The 16,080-nt window shown below is 31.3% G+C and overlaps 2 protein-coding genes across 2 annotated transcripts; one reads left to right on the top strand and one right to left on the bottom strand.

Annotated features, from left to right (window-relative positions):
• Nucleotides 1-999: 999 nt before the first annotated feature.
• LOC122607940 (histone acetyltransferase of the MYST family 1) lies at nucleotides 1,000-8,164 on the bottom strand. The gene is made up of 9 exons (XM_043781018.1): nucleotides 7,911-8,164; nucleotides 4,930-5,018; nucleotides 4,723-4,782; nucleotides 4,328-4,537; nucleotides 4,026-4,094; nucleotides 3,258-3,419; nucleotides 3,000-3,093; nucleotides 2,039-2,181; nucleotides 1,000-1,423 (listed from the first exon to the last, which is right to left on the bottom strand). Exons 1-9 carry the CDS (start codon nucleotides 8,062-8,064, stop codon nucleotides 1,220-1,222), a joined length of 1,185 nt encoding a protein of 394 aa, XP_043636953.1. The 5' UTR covers nucleotides 8,065-8,164; the 3' UTR covers nucleotides 1,000-1,219.
• A 6,829-nt stretch (nucleotides 8,165-14,993) lies between these two features.
• LOC122609010 (glutathione S-transferase T3-like) lies at nucleotides 14,994-15,747 on the top strand. The gene is made up of 2 exons (XM_043782072.1): nucleotides 14,994-15,362; nucleotides 15,643-15,747. The coding sequence occupies exons 1-2, from the start codon at nucleotides 14,994-14,996 to the stop codon at nucleotides 15,745-15,747; spliced, it is 474 nt and encodes a 157-aa protein (XP_043638007.1).
• The last annotated feature ends 333 nt before the right edge of the window (nucleotides 15,748-16,080 follow it).

Raw genomic sequence — 16,080 nt, 5'->3', positions numbered from 1 at the left:
CTTAATGACAGAAAAAGTGTTATCTATGGTAGCGGCTGGTGGGTTGTATCATTGTAGTGGGCTTGTCCCTTCCAGAGCATGTAATTAATTTTCTAACAAAATAAAAGGGTGAGGTGACAATAAATGGTTGGCTGGTCAATGAGTCAACAAAGTAGGTGGATAAATGAAATTTACATATTGAGATGTCCATGTAGACTTTTTTTTTTAATGATGTGTCATGGTGACATTTCACTTAACGGTGATTAACGATGAAAACTCACGGTTTTACTTTTATTAAGAAACTTTTAGAAATGAAATCCTTTTAATAAACGAAAACTAAATAGGTTACCCTTTATAAAAATTTAGAGTAAAAATGTTACTGAATTCATTATTCCTGTATTGATCCCACATAACAATTAGTATGAATAAGGGTCTATTTGTTTTTTTAACTATTAAGTGATTGAATTGATTAAATGAATAAATAATGTCTATATGGATTAAATCAATACAGTTGTTTTTTATTTATTAAGTAAAAAAACAAACACTTTTGATGACTTAATGAATTAAGTATTTTTAATTGAGTCATCGACTTAATTTATTAAGTCTCAACAAACACCACCTAAGTGTGCATTTTGTGGTTATTTCAATCTGGCATACAATAAATCTATTTAAATTAGCTGGAATAATTAGGTTTTTTTCAAAAGAAAAAGGCAATAATTTAGAATCTCTAATTACAAGTTCGGATTTGCAATGTTATAAAAATATTGGATTTTACACTTCTATTATACAATAAAAAAATTATGCTTCGTGTGCTTTTTAGATATATATTTATTATCTCTAACCCGGTCAACGACCGGGTAGTGATAGTTCCTGTATTGATCCACATAACACAAGGGGCATATAAACACTTTGTATTCATCAAGCACAAACCAGAATATGTACCAAATACCAAACACAAACAATAGAAACCGAAATCATACTTAAAACAGTAAAATTAAGATTATCTGGGTCCAAAATCCATCTGCCAACAGGTCATCAAAAGGCATAATATCATTAACCTCCTTTTGTTTAGTTTGAACCATTATCAAAGTCTGTTCATACAAAATACGCTTGAAAAATCTAAACGAGTGTAATTCTCGGTAACTTTATCATGAGGACATGAAGGATTTTACAACTTTACAATACTAGATGAAATCGGTTATCTGTAAGGGTACATGGCTCTAGCCGCCTAAAATTATCACTAACCTTGTTCTTTGTAAGGAGTCCAAATCAATTTGCTAACATCAACCTCAAGACCACCACGACCAGCAGCTTTTAAATGACGATCTAAGACCTTGGGATCAGCACAAATGACATGCTGCCCTTTCCTGTACTGTATCAGTTCCAAGGCTTGAAGGGTTGCCAAGATGTCTTCTGCCCTGATGGCCGTCATGTCACTAAGCTCCTGCAATAACATAGACTTATGGGTGGTACTAAAAGACGAAGCCAACTTTTATCATTATACTCGTATTAACTAAGGAGTACACTACAATCCCCAAAAAAGACAAAACATTTTTTAGTACAGGTGGAAATGGGGCCAGGCTGAGCCAGGTAACCCAGAGACACTTTTTTATCCAATTATCAAAACCTTTAGTACTTGATGCTTCTTTCTAATTACAAAAATATTACCAATTAATTTTTAATGTATAAGTTGAATGCATTTAAACTAGGCTACTTGCACCCCTTAAACTTGTTTCCCTTTTAGCTCGAAAACTGTTTTGACAGATTCGGGATGAAAAAAATTTACTACAAAATGACCCAATAGAGAAGTAATAAACCACATACAAGTCAAACTTTTTTTTACCACTGTATTCAAAAGAAAACCTTCAATTGAGCGTACATAAACTTGGTTTAAACTAGTGTATCATCCTATAAGTCAGATACCAAAGTACCATTTAAATATGTAAGGTACTAATACACCACATAAAACTGGAGGGATTATCTATTAGGAATTCCAACATCAACTACAGAAAAAGTTATTGTAAAATCACAGATAGTTCTAGTAAAGTTAGTAACAAACCTTGATTGATATGTTGCTTTTGTGCTTTTTCAATATGTCTAACAGAACCCGGGTCCAATATCCCCTATAGCTAAGCAATCCCAGGTCAGAAAGAGGTCTTTCAGGTGTCCCAACTTTACCTTCTTTCTTAGAAAGTTCATAAGCTGCACCATGTCAGAAGTCAAATACAAAACCAAAATGGTGAAATTGAAAACATAAGTAGGTTTAATTCTCTAACTGATATTATAGAAATGAAATGTAAAAGCAAAATAGTGAAACCGTTTATCATTCTTCTTTTATCCAACAGTAATCATGGAAATTATGATCATATAACCCCAGGTTTTCAACAAAACGTCAGATTATCGGTAAGCATATTACGTTACCTCAATTGGAAAATTTATTATGTACCATATTTGCAATTTTCCATAGTATTAATGTACACAGTACACACAATTTTCTATAAGTGTTTTTACACTAGCCCAGCCCCAATGGAAAATAACCCTTTTCCGTTTTCAATTTACAAAGAATATAGTCTTTGAGTTGCACTGCTCATCATTGTAACAGTTCTTACTACATATCATTGAAGGTAGACAAGGTACTATATGTACTTCGTGTTTTAGAACTAGAAGAGAAATATACACACTTAACAGCTTCTTCTAATATTGCGTGTTTAAGAGATCAAAGCATGTCACACTATATATGTTATATAATAAGAGGAAAAATTTCATGCATATTGTCGTATATTTGGATATTGCGTCCATATCCTTTGAAACTTTAAAATTACTTCAATATCCTCTTGAAACTAAAAGATTCTCATATGTATCCAAACTAATAATTTAATGACTTTAATCATTAAAACTCGTGCAAAAATTATTTACCAAGTCATCTGACTTCTTTTTTACTCCTCTTAAAAAAATATAAAAGACAAAAGAGGCTACAAGCCTACAAGAGTTGGAAAAAAGCCAGTAGAGCGGGAACTCACAAAAAGCAATGAGGAATTTTCCATATCCTTTCCTTTGATAGGGAGGAAGAGTTAGAATACATGCTAGATTGTATGACTCTTCCGAATGTTTTTCCTACAATATCAATAATAGAATAAAACAAAATTTTATTTTCTTGGATTCCCAATGTGCTGCAGCTTCCGGGACCTTAAATAGTGGTCCAAAGACCGACTGCATAGAAGTTTATGATTCTAAGATTATCCAATAAGAAAACGTTGAACAGAAGTTTCTTAGATTACCTTGGAGAAATAGCCAACCATATGGCACCCACGCTCGTCACATTCGCACAGCACGTAAAATAGAAACAGATCAACATCGTAATAGAGGGTCTTATGATCAAGAAACAATTTTGCCAAATAACAAAGATTTTGGCCATACACCTTGTTTTTTTTACCATCAACCTGTTCCAAAATGAAATCATTACAGCCTTTAAACAAAAAAAGAAAAAAAAGAAAAAGAAAAGATTGTTACAAATCGCATTGATATGAACTGCAAGGTACAACTATACACACACCTTCAATGCAACTTTGTAACAGAAACTTTACCATGGAAGACAAACATAAAGTAAAGAAACACACCAAGAAACAAAGCTGGTTCATACAATCAGTGTCAGAGACTGAACTAAATAAATCTAATGACTAATGTGCAAAATCTTCAACAGCCCATATTGCTCATATGATATGAGTCATTTTGGTGATGCAGTCATGTTCTATGCATGAGCATATTTATATGGATAATGATAAATCAACCTAACTCATATGCCTAAAAAACAACATAATCATAGGATGATAACATTTAGAAGAGTCAAGGAATAAGATTAAAAAAGAGACTGAGTGGAATCCACGTGTCAAATTCTTACGGTTTTAGGTTGATTTTGAGGTATATGAGTTATGTTCTGTCAAGTTCTTAAGGTTTTAGGTTGATTTTTAGGTATATGAGTTAAATTCATTTATCATTTTCCTATTCATATTGAAGTCTCAAAATGTGCTCAAAAATCAAGAATATACCTCAAACATTGATAGGGTACCACTTCGATATATCTCATCACCAGGGGGATGCTTGAGGTCACATTTTTTCTGCATTAAGAAAAAGAAAAAAAAAAAAGAGAGAGAAAGACGTTATTATAAAAATTGCTTATGGAAGAGAAAATAACCCAAGCCGGCATACAAACATCAAATAATATAAACTCAACATTTGAGCTTAATGCTCAAACGATTACTGTCTTACATTTTTCCTCTTCACTAGCATGACATTGGATGATCTAATATTGTATATATTATGGAAATGGTAAAACTAGATCATAGCTCACCATATGTCGTTGAAGCTGTTCTTTGCGCTTCAAGAAAGTGAGACAAAACTCACAAAAGTAGAGATTGAGGGAGTCATTGTATTCAGGTGGGAAGGGGGAGAAGTACCATGTCTCAATCTCATACCTCCCAAGTGCTATAGTCGCTATATTTTTAACTTTTGTGAACTCTTCATGTTCACGTAAGCTGGCAGCATCAAGCTCTTCATGTCCCTATAGTACATTATTATATATAAATAATTAAGGAAAACTTCGATAAAACTGGATAACTAGAGGTGCCAATTCTACCTGTTATTTAAAACTGGGTTTTGGGTTATGTCTTACACCTAATGGGTTAAAAGGGTAATGTGTTTAGAAGTAACAGATAATAAGGAACGAATTAAGATGGTAAAACAAACCTCGACATGAGTCTCATCGATCTTGCGTTTCTGGTGGCGTGTCATTTTCAAACCTGTTACCTATAAACATACATTCCAAGAAAAACCAGGTAAAGTCTAATTCAAACTTCAGCATGAGAATCGATTGGTATGAACAGCATTACAGTTTACTAGACATTAAAGGACTCGTAAGCAATCAGAACAAAGTACACAATAATACAATATTACCTTGTCTTCCACCTTTTCGTCTACATCATTTTCTACTGAATCGAGGTCAAGCTGTTCAAGTCTAACCCATTCATCAAGCCTCCTATTGACTGTGAACAAATAAACTTTAGTACTGTACATTATCAACTGCATAACCTAAGACACAACATAAAAATACAAGAAGCCTAGAAAATACATAACTTGATCATAAGGTGTACTTTATCAACCAATATAATATATTACTATATACATACATATATTGATATATATACATGTACTGAGAAAACAAGAGCATAAGGTGTTGGTTTTTTTACCTTACAGAAATTAAGGCTGTGTGGGTAACATGACTACCATGTTTCTCCCAAAGGCACATGTTAAGTTCATGTTTGTTGAGCATAAGAAACATTCATCAACAGTTAGCACACCCAGGTAGGATATTTTGATTTCTTTTACAAAAGAGGTAGTGGACTAGTACGCGCTTTGATGAAAACTATTCATATTAAAAAAAATATGCTAGAAATTCTTCAAAGCTTATTCAGATTTCTGACCAACAATTAACCAATATTGGGAAGTAACAACATAAGTTGAATTTTTGTGATAAAAAAAGGCGTCTTCAACTGATAAATTACATAGTTCAGGCCTTGCACTGAAGCTCTTATGTTCCTTCAATCAGTCTAAAAAACTTAAATAGCACAAATGTTATAGTGGTTACTGTTAACTCCAATGCAAATAGAAACTCTTCCATTCTTAAAAACTTTTTAGTTCAACACTGATAAAAGCATTTGGCAACACATTCATGTCCTTTTAAAATTTTAATAAAGCATTAAAAAGCACCACTTGCTACAATAGAAGAGATGTAACAAAGTACTGAGCTCTGTTGCACGGAAACGGCTGGAACCCCCCGTACCCCGTAACGGAAACTCGCCGGGGATGGAAACGTGTACGGGGACGTGGGAGAAACGTTTCTGGGCCGTTTCCAACAATTTGGGTACGTTCGTTGACCGATTCTAAAAGTCAACTTGCGTTTCTTGTAATTTGTGGACGATTTTGGGCTGTTTCAGACAATTTGGGGACATAGTCGGAAAAAAGAAAAAAGAAAAATAAAAAGAAAGAGACTTTTTTGGTGGTGGATGAACAGAAAAAAGAAAAATAAAAAGAAAGAGAGACTTTTTGTTTGTTTCAATTTGCAGGTGGCGGCTGAATTGGATGAAGAAGACAACCTAAAAGTGACAAGAGTATTTCATATACTCCGTATTTATTATTAAGTTTCATTTCTAACCCTAAACTATTACATGTTTTATAATCTAGTTATATAAGGATTGAATAGTTTTATTTTAAACCCTATACTTTCATAATCTAGTTATATAATGTGTTTTTAATATTTGTACCATTAAATAAAGAAGTTTTATAAACTTATTTGTTAAATAAGTTTTTTATATATAATAAAATTAAATAAGTTTTATAAACTTATTTGTTAAATAAGTTTTTTATATATAAAAAATATAGAAACTAGTAATATATGTGCCGTACCCGTTTCTTGATTTTTTGAGTTTTGCCGTTTCCCGTTCCCGTACCCGTACCCGTTTCTCGTTCCCGTACCAGTTCCCGTGCAACATAGGTACTGAGATTACGCAACAATCTCATCAAATACATGAAATCAACAATCGAGGTCACATGATCATCCAATATGGATACGAAGGAGATTGAATAGTACGTTGATGAAATACATTTTAGCACTGTTTGACAGCCTTTAAAGTTTAAACCAACCCAAACCAGCGATCATGCTATGTAGATTCGTATATACCCTCCTCACATATTAGGAAACCCATGAAAAATTTTAGAAACTAAAACAACTCTTTTGGTCCCATTTTTCAACGTTATTGATTTTGCTCAGTTGAGAACTCCCGTAACGGTGCTACAATAATGTGTACTTATTACATCCAAGCCAATCCACGTTACTGCATTAGTGTGTGTACATGTTCAGCTGAAATCTTTTTAAGATGGACATCATTCTCATGTCATAGGAATGATCAAAGGCCGAAGGGAACTAACAACCATTATTTTTCAAATGGTAGCTATATAAAAATGGAAAACACGTCTCCAAATCTCTATGAAACATTTCGTAGAAAAAACCGCATTTGAACAAGTTTTTGTTTGATTTGGTTTCTATGAAAGCACACAGTATTATCTATAACTAAGCGCACCCAGATATTCTCTTAGCTAACCTAATAACTAATAAGTCTCTCTTCTTATAAATTTCAACTCATCTATACTTTCATATAAAACACAACCCCCAAACCCATGTTACTATTAAGCAAAACCAACATGAAAACATCACATTACCCCCTTTTTCCAGTTAAACAAAACAGTGACATATCACCCTTTCACTCTTCTCTTACACCACCACCACCAACTGTTATCTTGGCAGCCAGCTGCCGCCAGCACTGCCATACAGCCTTTAGCCACCAATTACTCTTTTCAATAAAAGTTGTATATATGGAATATTCGAGTTTTTAAAACTTTTTTCTTTCTACTACCTAAAACTATCTGTTTTGCCATTCTAGTAAATACCTACATAACTTCTAAACTGTATCTCAGATAAGTCTAAACATACTTTTTTCCCATATCTAAATTGATATAAAATGCCCCATCTCCAAGGTGGCCTAGTGGTAAAGCATCCGGAAGGTCACCCAGTTCGAAACCTCGGTGAGTAAAAATCTTGGGACGGCCAGCGAAAAAAGTCTAAGTAACGGCCACGGAAATTCCAGTCAGGTTGTGTATATGAGAACCAAAATCTCGACTTTCATCGGTACATGGATCATCTCCCTTATTTTACACCCTAGCTAATTACACTATAAATTTGTACTTATACTAATTCAGAATCCCCCCCTTTCCCAAAAAAACCTAAATTTGTAAACCCTAAGTTATCCATCAATCAATTAGGAGCAATTCAAAATAAATAAATCACATAAATATGAAGAAGAAGAAGAAAAGAAACTTACATTCGGTGTAATGAACATAATACTCGTAATCATTAGGTCCACCGGAATTAAGTTTCCGGCGTTCGATAACTTTCACCGGATGATGTTTACCGTCTCTCCACCGGCACAAAACGCGTGTTCCCACTTCTAACGGCTGCTGCTGTTGGATTATCATCTTGATCTCTATTTCTATCTGTGGTTTTCTTTTGTCAAAATGATTTTCAATTAAATCAATTTTCTTTGGGGAAGGAAGCGCCAAAGAAAAATCGATTTAGGGGAATAGTGCTGAATTAGATTTTATAGACAAACACTGACACCGATTTAAGATATTAATAATTAATAATATTAGATATTTATACATTTAAGTCTTAAAGCTTATAATTTTAAAAAATACGGTTTTAAGTGTTATATTTTGTAAGTTGTTATACAATAATCATAAAGTCAATTTGATTAAATCGAACGATGTAATTGGTTAATTAGTTATTAGTTCAACTGTCTTATAGTATATATTAAGATTAAGATAATTATATGCCAAAGAAGATATGACTATCCGGTCCTTCATGGGTATTCATTATTTTAAACATATTTATAGTTTTAATTTTTATATATATTTCATTTTTTTAAAAAATATATTCATTTGATATACTTAAAAAAATACTTTGATTAAATTAGTTTATAACATTAATATTTGAACTCCTTGAATAATAGACACCGATTATCGATACATTGCATGATAAATAATTATTTTATAAACAAACCATCAACATAAGTTTAAATGCATATATTTTAATAGCTAATCAATAGATTTATTTTTTTAATAATATTTAAATTATACAACCATGTAATAAGCCATGTAATAGACTAATAACATATTTTATAAAATATGTTTTATAAACAAACCATCTGGTTAATTTTTAGAAAGTTAATGAATAACTTTTTTAATCTGGGTATAACTTTATTTAATAACTAAAAGGTAAAATATGCTTTTCTAAAACTCAAAGAATGAAAAGAAAAAATATCACAATATTATATTTAATCTACCAATATATATATAACAAGATGTTAAATTCATTCTTAAATAAATAAGAACTTTTGGATGGATTTCATCTTTAATTTAGAACTATTATATCAAATTTAATTATTTCATCTTTATTAAATGACAATATTAATACTTATACTTTTTATAACTATACAAAAAAATTCTCCTTTATATTTAATTTACACTTTTTGATTTTCCATCATAAATTTACACTTTTTACCCAATAATTCTAATATTAAATATTCAATAGATTAATAGCTAATATATATCCTAATAAAAAAAAATAATACTATTTATCTTATCTTTAATATATATTAAAAGAGAACCCTTAATTCAAAAATAGAGTAATCTAGACCCTTTATTAAATTTCTTTCTTAATTTTCCACCCTTAGATCAAGATGATGACATCATCATTGATACAATCTTTAATCAAATACTCATTTAGTCCTTCAACTATGGATAAAATGTTCCAACAATACATATTATTAATTAATATTCTACTAATCACATCAAAATTAATATTTCTAACTTTTTGGATACCCTTTAATATGTCTAACTTTTTGAATACCTTTTTTGATCTACATCATCGTCTATCTTTCTTTTAATTTTATTTTGATTCCATATATGATTTTCTTATAAATCTTCTTATAGATTAGTATTATTAAAAAAAATACGTTCTATTGATTTGTTAACAAAGAATGACTGTTTCAAAAAACTATGTCGATCTATCTTATAACTTTTTTAATATTTGAATTTTTTAATAAGTATTAGCATTTATATTTACAGTTGCTAAATTTGTGTCAAGGAATATTATGATCTATGTTCCATTATAGTTTATTTTTCGTATATGATTTTGTTACAAATAATTAATAACAAATAATATTGTATTGGATTATTGTTTAAATTAACCTTATGTTATGAAGTATAACTATACACTTGATGATATATAATTAAGGTTGGAGAATAGGGTTTTTATTGTTTATAGTGAATCATATGAATGAGCTCATAGGAAATATTATGACAAATAGTCATTATCGTGATATGAAAAATGTATGAATATTATACATCATCTAAACATTAGGATGGCTGACATCGATGCATTCAAGGAATCTTGGAACATATGTGTTAAAATTGTATTTGGGTTAAAATTGTCTTACTTTGGAAGCAGACGTATAAGTACAACCCAAATATTCCTCCATTCGAGTCCCTTTTTAATAAAGGAGGCGTTAGGGAAATCAATAACTTCATTATGACTTCAATGAAGGTGATTACATGCTTGTGAATCATAGGCAAAAAATCAGCTTCTATAAAACCACTACTATTTGTGTATCCAATTATCTTGTGGATACCGTGAATCCTTATAACTTTTTATACTATACGTAGTTAATTACCTCCATGCATTGGACCAATCATTTTAGGTTTTAATTCACTGGAAAAAAACGTATGTTGTTTTCCTTTAAAAATAATCATTTGTGATACTACATGAATCTATAAAACACTTGTAAGGTGGATGAGAAATAATTGTCAAACCATAGTCTTTGAAATTATATTTACACCATGGTTGAGTTATGAAAAACACAACCTGTTTGTTTTCATTATTTTTATTTTATTTATTATTCTGTCATTTTTAATAGCTTTTTAAGTATTTATTTACCATTGTGTTAACTTTTATACGTCTAAATGTAATTTTTTTATAGGTTTCTTCCGCATTTAACGCGGGTTATAATCTAGTATCTTATCCAGTAGAATAATGGTTAATATCATATAAAAAAATAAAGCTTATTTTAATTTGAAATATTTAAGATATGTTTCATATAAAATATATAGATCAATTTTCTATTAATAAAAATAAGTAAGCTATATTATAAACCATAAAAAACTAAATTTAATTTTAATAATGTCGTAACACCTTGTATCTACAATATATATATAATGTCGGGTTTAGAAATTATCAACGACAGTGTCGAGAAGGCGGAGTTTAGCTTAAGTGATTAACAACTTTGGGAATGTCAACCTTTAACATTGATCTGCAATTTTGGAGCATGCGGTAACGGAAAAGTTGCGCTCTATTAAACAACATAAAATAAATTATCGAAATTAATGATATATAATTTAGCTTCTAAATATGCATGACTATTCTGATTACTAAAGGAAAATTTGAAAAAAATATAACGTTTGTACATACAACTATTTTATCAATGTACTGTACATTTACCTAAACAAAGAAAAAACCCTTTTTCCAACCTTTTTTTTTTTTTCTATTCAATTAAAAATTAAACAACTCAAAGTTTTCACTCTACCAATAGAGAGGTTTATCCTAAAAATAATGTTTCCAACCAAGTTATGTACTTTCAAAGAAGAGGCCTATGACAACAAAGTCAATGTTTGTATGTATTTTTTATTTATTAATATTTTGTAGGAACAAAATTACAAAAATACCATTAAAAAACTTTACATTGTACCAAAATTGGAGTAGGTACTCCATCCATGGTTATATTTTATAAATTTTGCAATGTTATTATAGAATAAAATCTAAACTCAATACTAATGCGTTGTTTATGATGGATTCTAACTTGACAATTCAAAGTATTTAGGATATTTTATTTTTCTCTATATCGATTGATAGAGAAATGTGATGGATCTATTATAAGGCAATTGTCAGATAAAAAAGTGGGTGATTTGAGTTTTGGTGGTCTAGATACACTTAATTTAGCATTGATATGTATAAATGGATATGACATGTGGTTCAAAGTCTGAATTACATTAGGTTTAAAATCATCAATGTGATTCATGGTTCTGAGTCTGCGTTCCTGTGTAAAACAAATGGTAATAATATATAGGCAAATATATGTTCCTCATTCTCTGAGGCACACTCGATTGCAAGCCTCCTTAAGATGTTATTAAAGAACCATTGGGAGTGAAAATAAGACAAGATTCACCAAATTGGAGTGGGGACTCCATCCAAGGTTATATTTCATGCATTTTGCAAAGTTATTATAGAATAAAATCTAAACTCAATACTAATGCGTTGTCTCTAATACATATTCTAACTTGGTAATCAAATTATTAATTAAGGATATATTATTTTTCTCTATTTCAATTGATAAAGATCACAACTTCATTTTTTTTAGGTGAAAGGGGTAAGGGAGGAAGGGGGTCGAACTCGGAAAATGAAATGTAATGGATCTACTAGAAGACAATTGTCAGGTAAAAAAGTGGGTGATTTAGGTTTTGGTGGTCTGGATACTCTTAATTTAACATTTATATGTACAAATGGATATGACATGTGGTTCAAAATCTGAATTACGTTAGGTTTAAAATCATCAATGTGATTCATGGTTCTGAGTCTGCGTTCTTGTGTAAACAAATGGTAATAATATATGGAAAAATATATGTTCTTCATTCTCTGAGGCACAATTGATTGCTAGCCCCTTAAGATGTTATTAAAGAACAGTTGGGAGTGAAGATAAGACAAGATTTTGGAATGATCATTGGCTTGATGGTGGCAATCTCGCAACTCGATTTAGAAGGTTGTATGCCTTTGCACGATCTAAAGAATGTGTCATGTGTGATTTTTTCATGATTTTACATGAAAACCCGAATGACATAGAAATGTTTGTGATGAGATGGATAAACAATAGCTTTTGGCATTGAATAATTTATTTAATCAGTAAGACTTAATGAGCAACACATTAAGTGTTTGTGAAATTATCAAGGTAAAAAAAAACAAATGTTAAAAAGTGAAATTGAATATTTTAATTTGTTAACTATTAATTAAGAAAATAGTATTTTAGATATATATAAATATAAAAATATATTTACCCGCATATTACGCGAGACAATAATCTAGTTTAATGCTAAAATAATTCAATATAATTGATATGTAATTATTACTCTAGATAATAACTTAATTAAATACACGACTAAGTTGAAAGTTTGAAAGTTTTTCTTTCATTGTGTAATCTTTATATAATAGATTTGACTAAATCTTTCTTTTAAATAATATCACAAAATACTAAAAATAAAAAAAAATAACAATGAGCAAAAACTTTAATTGCTAATCAAAGACTAAGCCATATTAGACCTAAATTATAGTAAATAAATTTACTATAAAAAAATTAAATAAATTTACTATAAATACATATATTAGATATAAAGAAACTAAATATTAAAAGATTGCAAAAAGATAGGTACAACATTTATTAATAATGCATCCTTCTATTTAAATATATATATATATATATATATATGATAACATTCCGGTGAGAACAGTCTTAAAATAAGAACGGTGAGAACATTTTAAAAACATCATTTTGATGCATTAAAAGTCAATAAAAACTAACATAGTTCAGAACTAATTATCATCATTTAAGTGTTTAACAACACATTGATCCGTTAAAATCAAAAAAATCATGTTTCTGGTGGATGCATCATTTTGAAGAATATGTATTCAAGATGGATGCACAAAACAAAAAACATGATTTTCTTGATTTTGACAGGCCAATGTGTTGCTATACACTTAAATGATGATAATTAATTATGCACTATGTTAGTTTTATGGACTTTTAATGCATCAAAATGATGTTTTTTAAGTGTTCTCATCGTTCTTATTTTAAAACTGTTTAATGCATCAAAATGATGTTTTGTAAGTGTTCTCACCGTTCTTATTTTAAGACTGCTCTTATTTGATTGTCCCATATATATATATATATATATATAGTCAAAAGTTAAAATGAGAACTAAAAAATTGTCGAGAACCATGAGAAATCGTATTTAATTAAAAATTCTAAGGTTAATATGGTAATTTGATAAATAAGATTAGATAAATTATATATGAAATCAAAAACAGCCCCCCTGAATCGCTCCCCCCTCACCCTAATCTCTCTTGTAGTTACGACCGTTTAAGACTTCATAGAAAATTTCCCCCATTTATTTCCATACAACCTCAGCACTTTGAGTAAGTTAGATTTTTTATTAAGTCAATAATTTTCGTTTACCATTCATTCTGATATTATATAAAAAGCATAATGTTTGTGTTCCATACTTTTATGAACTTTGAGTTTTTTTAATTTCGGTTCTATAAAAAGATGAATGACGAAATCGAGAGATCGTAATGGTGTTTCGACTTCCACTATTGGTATGCAAACAAAAGACTCATGATACACGCCGAATCTCATATGCAAATAGTCATAACACATTTGTACTATTTCAACACATGTGTGAACCAACTAACATGTAGATTTGTACACCATGCATGTAGAATGCTTTTCCTTTAATTTCGGTTTTATGATGTTCATTCATTGATCCACCTTATTTCCTCAGAGTGGTGGGAGTGGAGGCGGGGAAGACAGCGGGCCCGAGTGGGGTGAATTGGGCACACCGCCGCCGGGTGTTTGGGGTGGGGAAAAAGGGGACGGAATTGGGGTAGCTTCACCGAGGAGAGAGAAACCAGGTGGGGACCGTGCGTAGGAAAAGGAGCCAATCTGAGGACGCTACGTGGCATGTTGACCAAGGCCAACGGCTAGAAATCGGACCGTTTGCTTTTTTTTTAACCCCCCACCCATCTCTTTATTTCATTATATATAACCCACACTTTTTTTAAACAACACAACACTTCAAATCAAAAACCCATCACTTTTATAAAAAATAAACACTCCATCTTTATAGAAAATAAACATCTATTACCAATGGATCCAAAGAAAACAAAAAAAAATCCATTCAACAAAGCAAAATATCGCCAAAATGATCCGCAAATGCAAGCCAATTTTTATCCAAATCAATACATGCCTCCACCAAATGATCCTCCTCCAAATCAATTTTATTCTCAATTATCTCAACCTCCTCCAAATCAATACCCTCAACCCCTTCCAAATCAATCTTATTCTCAACCCCTTCCAAATCAATCTTATTCTCAACCCCTTCTAAATCAATATTATTCTAATCCATCTCCATAACAACTTTCTCAACCTTCAACTCCATCCGCTTATATTCCACAACCGGCGTCTCCACAAGTGTTTGGATACGGTGCTAGCCCATCTACGCAAACCAACACCCAAATTTACAACATGGCTAGAATGAATGATTTTATTCCTTTCGAGGAAAATGTTCAACAAGACGACCAAGAAGTTGAAATTGTAGTGGAAACCCAACAAGATGATGACGTGCAAGAAGTCCAAGATTGCGGGAAAAAGACGAAGAAAAAGTGTGAAAATTGGTCACCGGCACAAGAGGTTGCTTTGGCACAAGCTTGGGTTCAAATTTCCGAATGCAAAAAATATGGAAATGAACAAAAAGCGGAGGGTTTTTGGCGTCGTGTACTTGAGCATTACACCACACTTGTCGGCCCGACGACACGGACAATTCATGGGTTAACGCCAAAGTGGAAACAAATGAACGCCACCATGGGTCTCTTCAACGGGCTATACAATCATGCGGTACTCTTAATTATATAGTTTTTGCTTAGTTTTTAATAATTATATAGTTTTTTCTTAGTTTTTAATAATTATATAGTTTTGTTCGTAGTTGTTAATAATTATATAGTTTTTGCTTAGTTGTAAATAATTATATAGTTTTTGCTTAGTTTTTAATAATTATATAGTTTTGTTCGTAGTTGTTAATAATTATATAGTTATTCTTAGTTGTTAATAATTATATAGTTTTGTTCGTAGTTGTTAATAATTATATATTTTTTAATATGGTATTTTTTTTTTGTAGAAACAAGCCAAGGGAAACGGGTGCAACGACTTGGATATTATGAGAGTCGCTATGGCGGATTTCAAGACCCGCACCAAAAAGGACTTTCCTCACCACGCCGCATGAGATGTTGTGAAGATACACGATAAATGGGCCGAGCAAGAATGTTCCCAAATATACCAAGACATGGGACCTTCACGTAGCGACTCTTCATAAAGGAAATCTGGAGAATATGAGACGGCCAGCACCGGGCACTTCATTCCCGACATGAATGAAGACCCAAACCCTCCATTGGAAGCGGTAGCAACGGCAACAAAAAAGGTAAAAAAAAGAAGGCATCTGCATCCGGATCCGCCTCCTCAACTGTGGCGGATGACATTAGCGAGTACGCCAAAAGGAAGACGAGATACTTGGATGAAAAACACGAGATGGATGAGAGGCTTGCAAGACAGCGGGACA

This window comes from Erigeron canadensis, chromosome 7 (assembly GCF_010389155.1).
Source record: "Erigeron canadensis isolate Cc75 chromosome 7, C_canadensis_v1, whole genome shotgun sequence".
Classification (NCBI taxonomy): Eukaryota; Viridiplantae; Streptophyta; class Magnoliopsida; order Asterales; family Asteraceae; genus Erigeron; species Erigeron canadensis.
The sequence above is the reverse complement of the archived record's forward strand: the minus strand, read 5'-3'. Positions and strand labels throughout refer to the sequence as shown.

What these genes read in the sequence shown, in the direction of transcription:
- LOC122609010 (XM_043782072.1), top strand. Translation starts at nt 14,994, where the DNA reads ATGGCTAGAATGAATGATTTTATTCCTTTCGAGGAAAATGTTCAACAA. An exon ending in ACGGGCTATACAATCATGCG is followed by an intron (nt 15,363 to 15,642) that starts GTACTCTTAATT and finishes TTTTTTTTGTAG; the next exon opens with AAACAAGCCAAGGGAAACGG.
- LOC122607940 (XM_043781018.1), bottom strand. Translation starts at nt 8,064, where the DNA reads ATGATAATCCAACAGCAGCAGCCGTTAGAAGTGGGAACACGCGTTTTG. An exon ending in AACAGCTTCAACGACATATG is followed by an intron (nt 4,095 to 4,327) that starts GTGAGCTATGAT and finishes TTCTTAATGCAG; the next exon opens with AAAAAATGTGACCTCAAGCA. An exon ending in TGGTTGGCTATTTCTCCAAG is followed by an intron (nt 3,094 to 3,257) that starts GTAATCTAAGAA and finishes TTGATATTGTAG; the next exon opens with GAAAAACATTCGGAAGAGTC.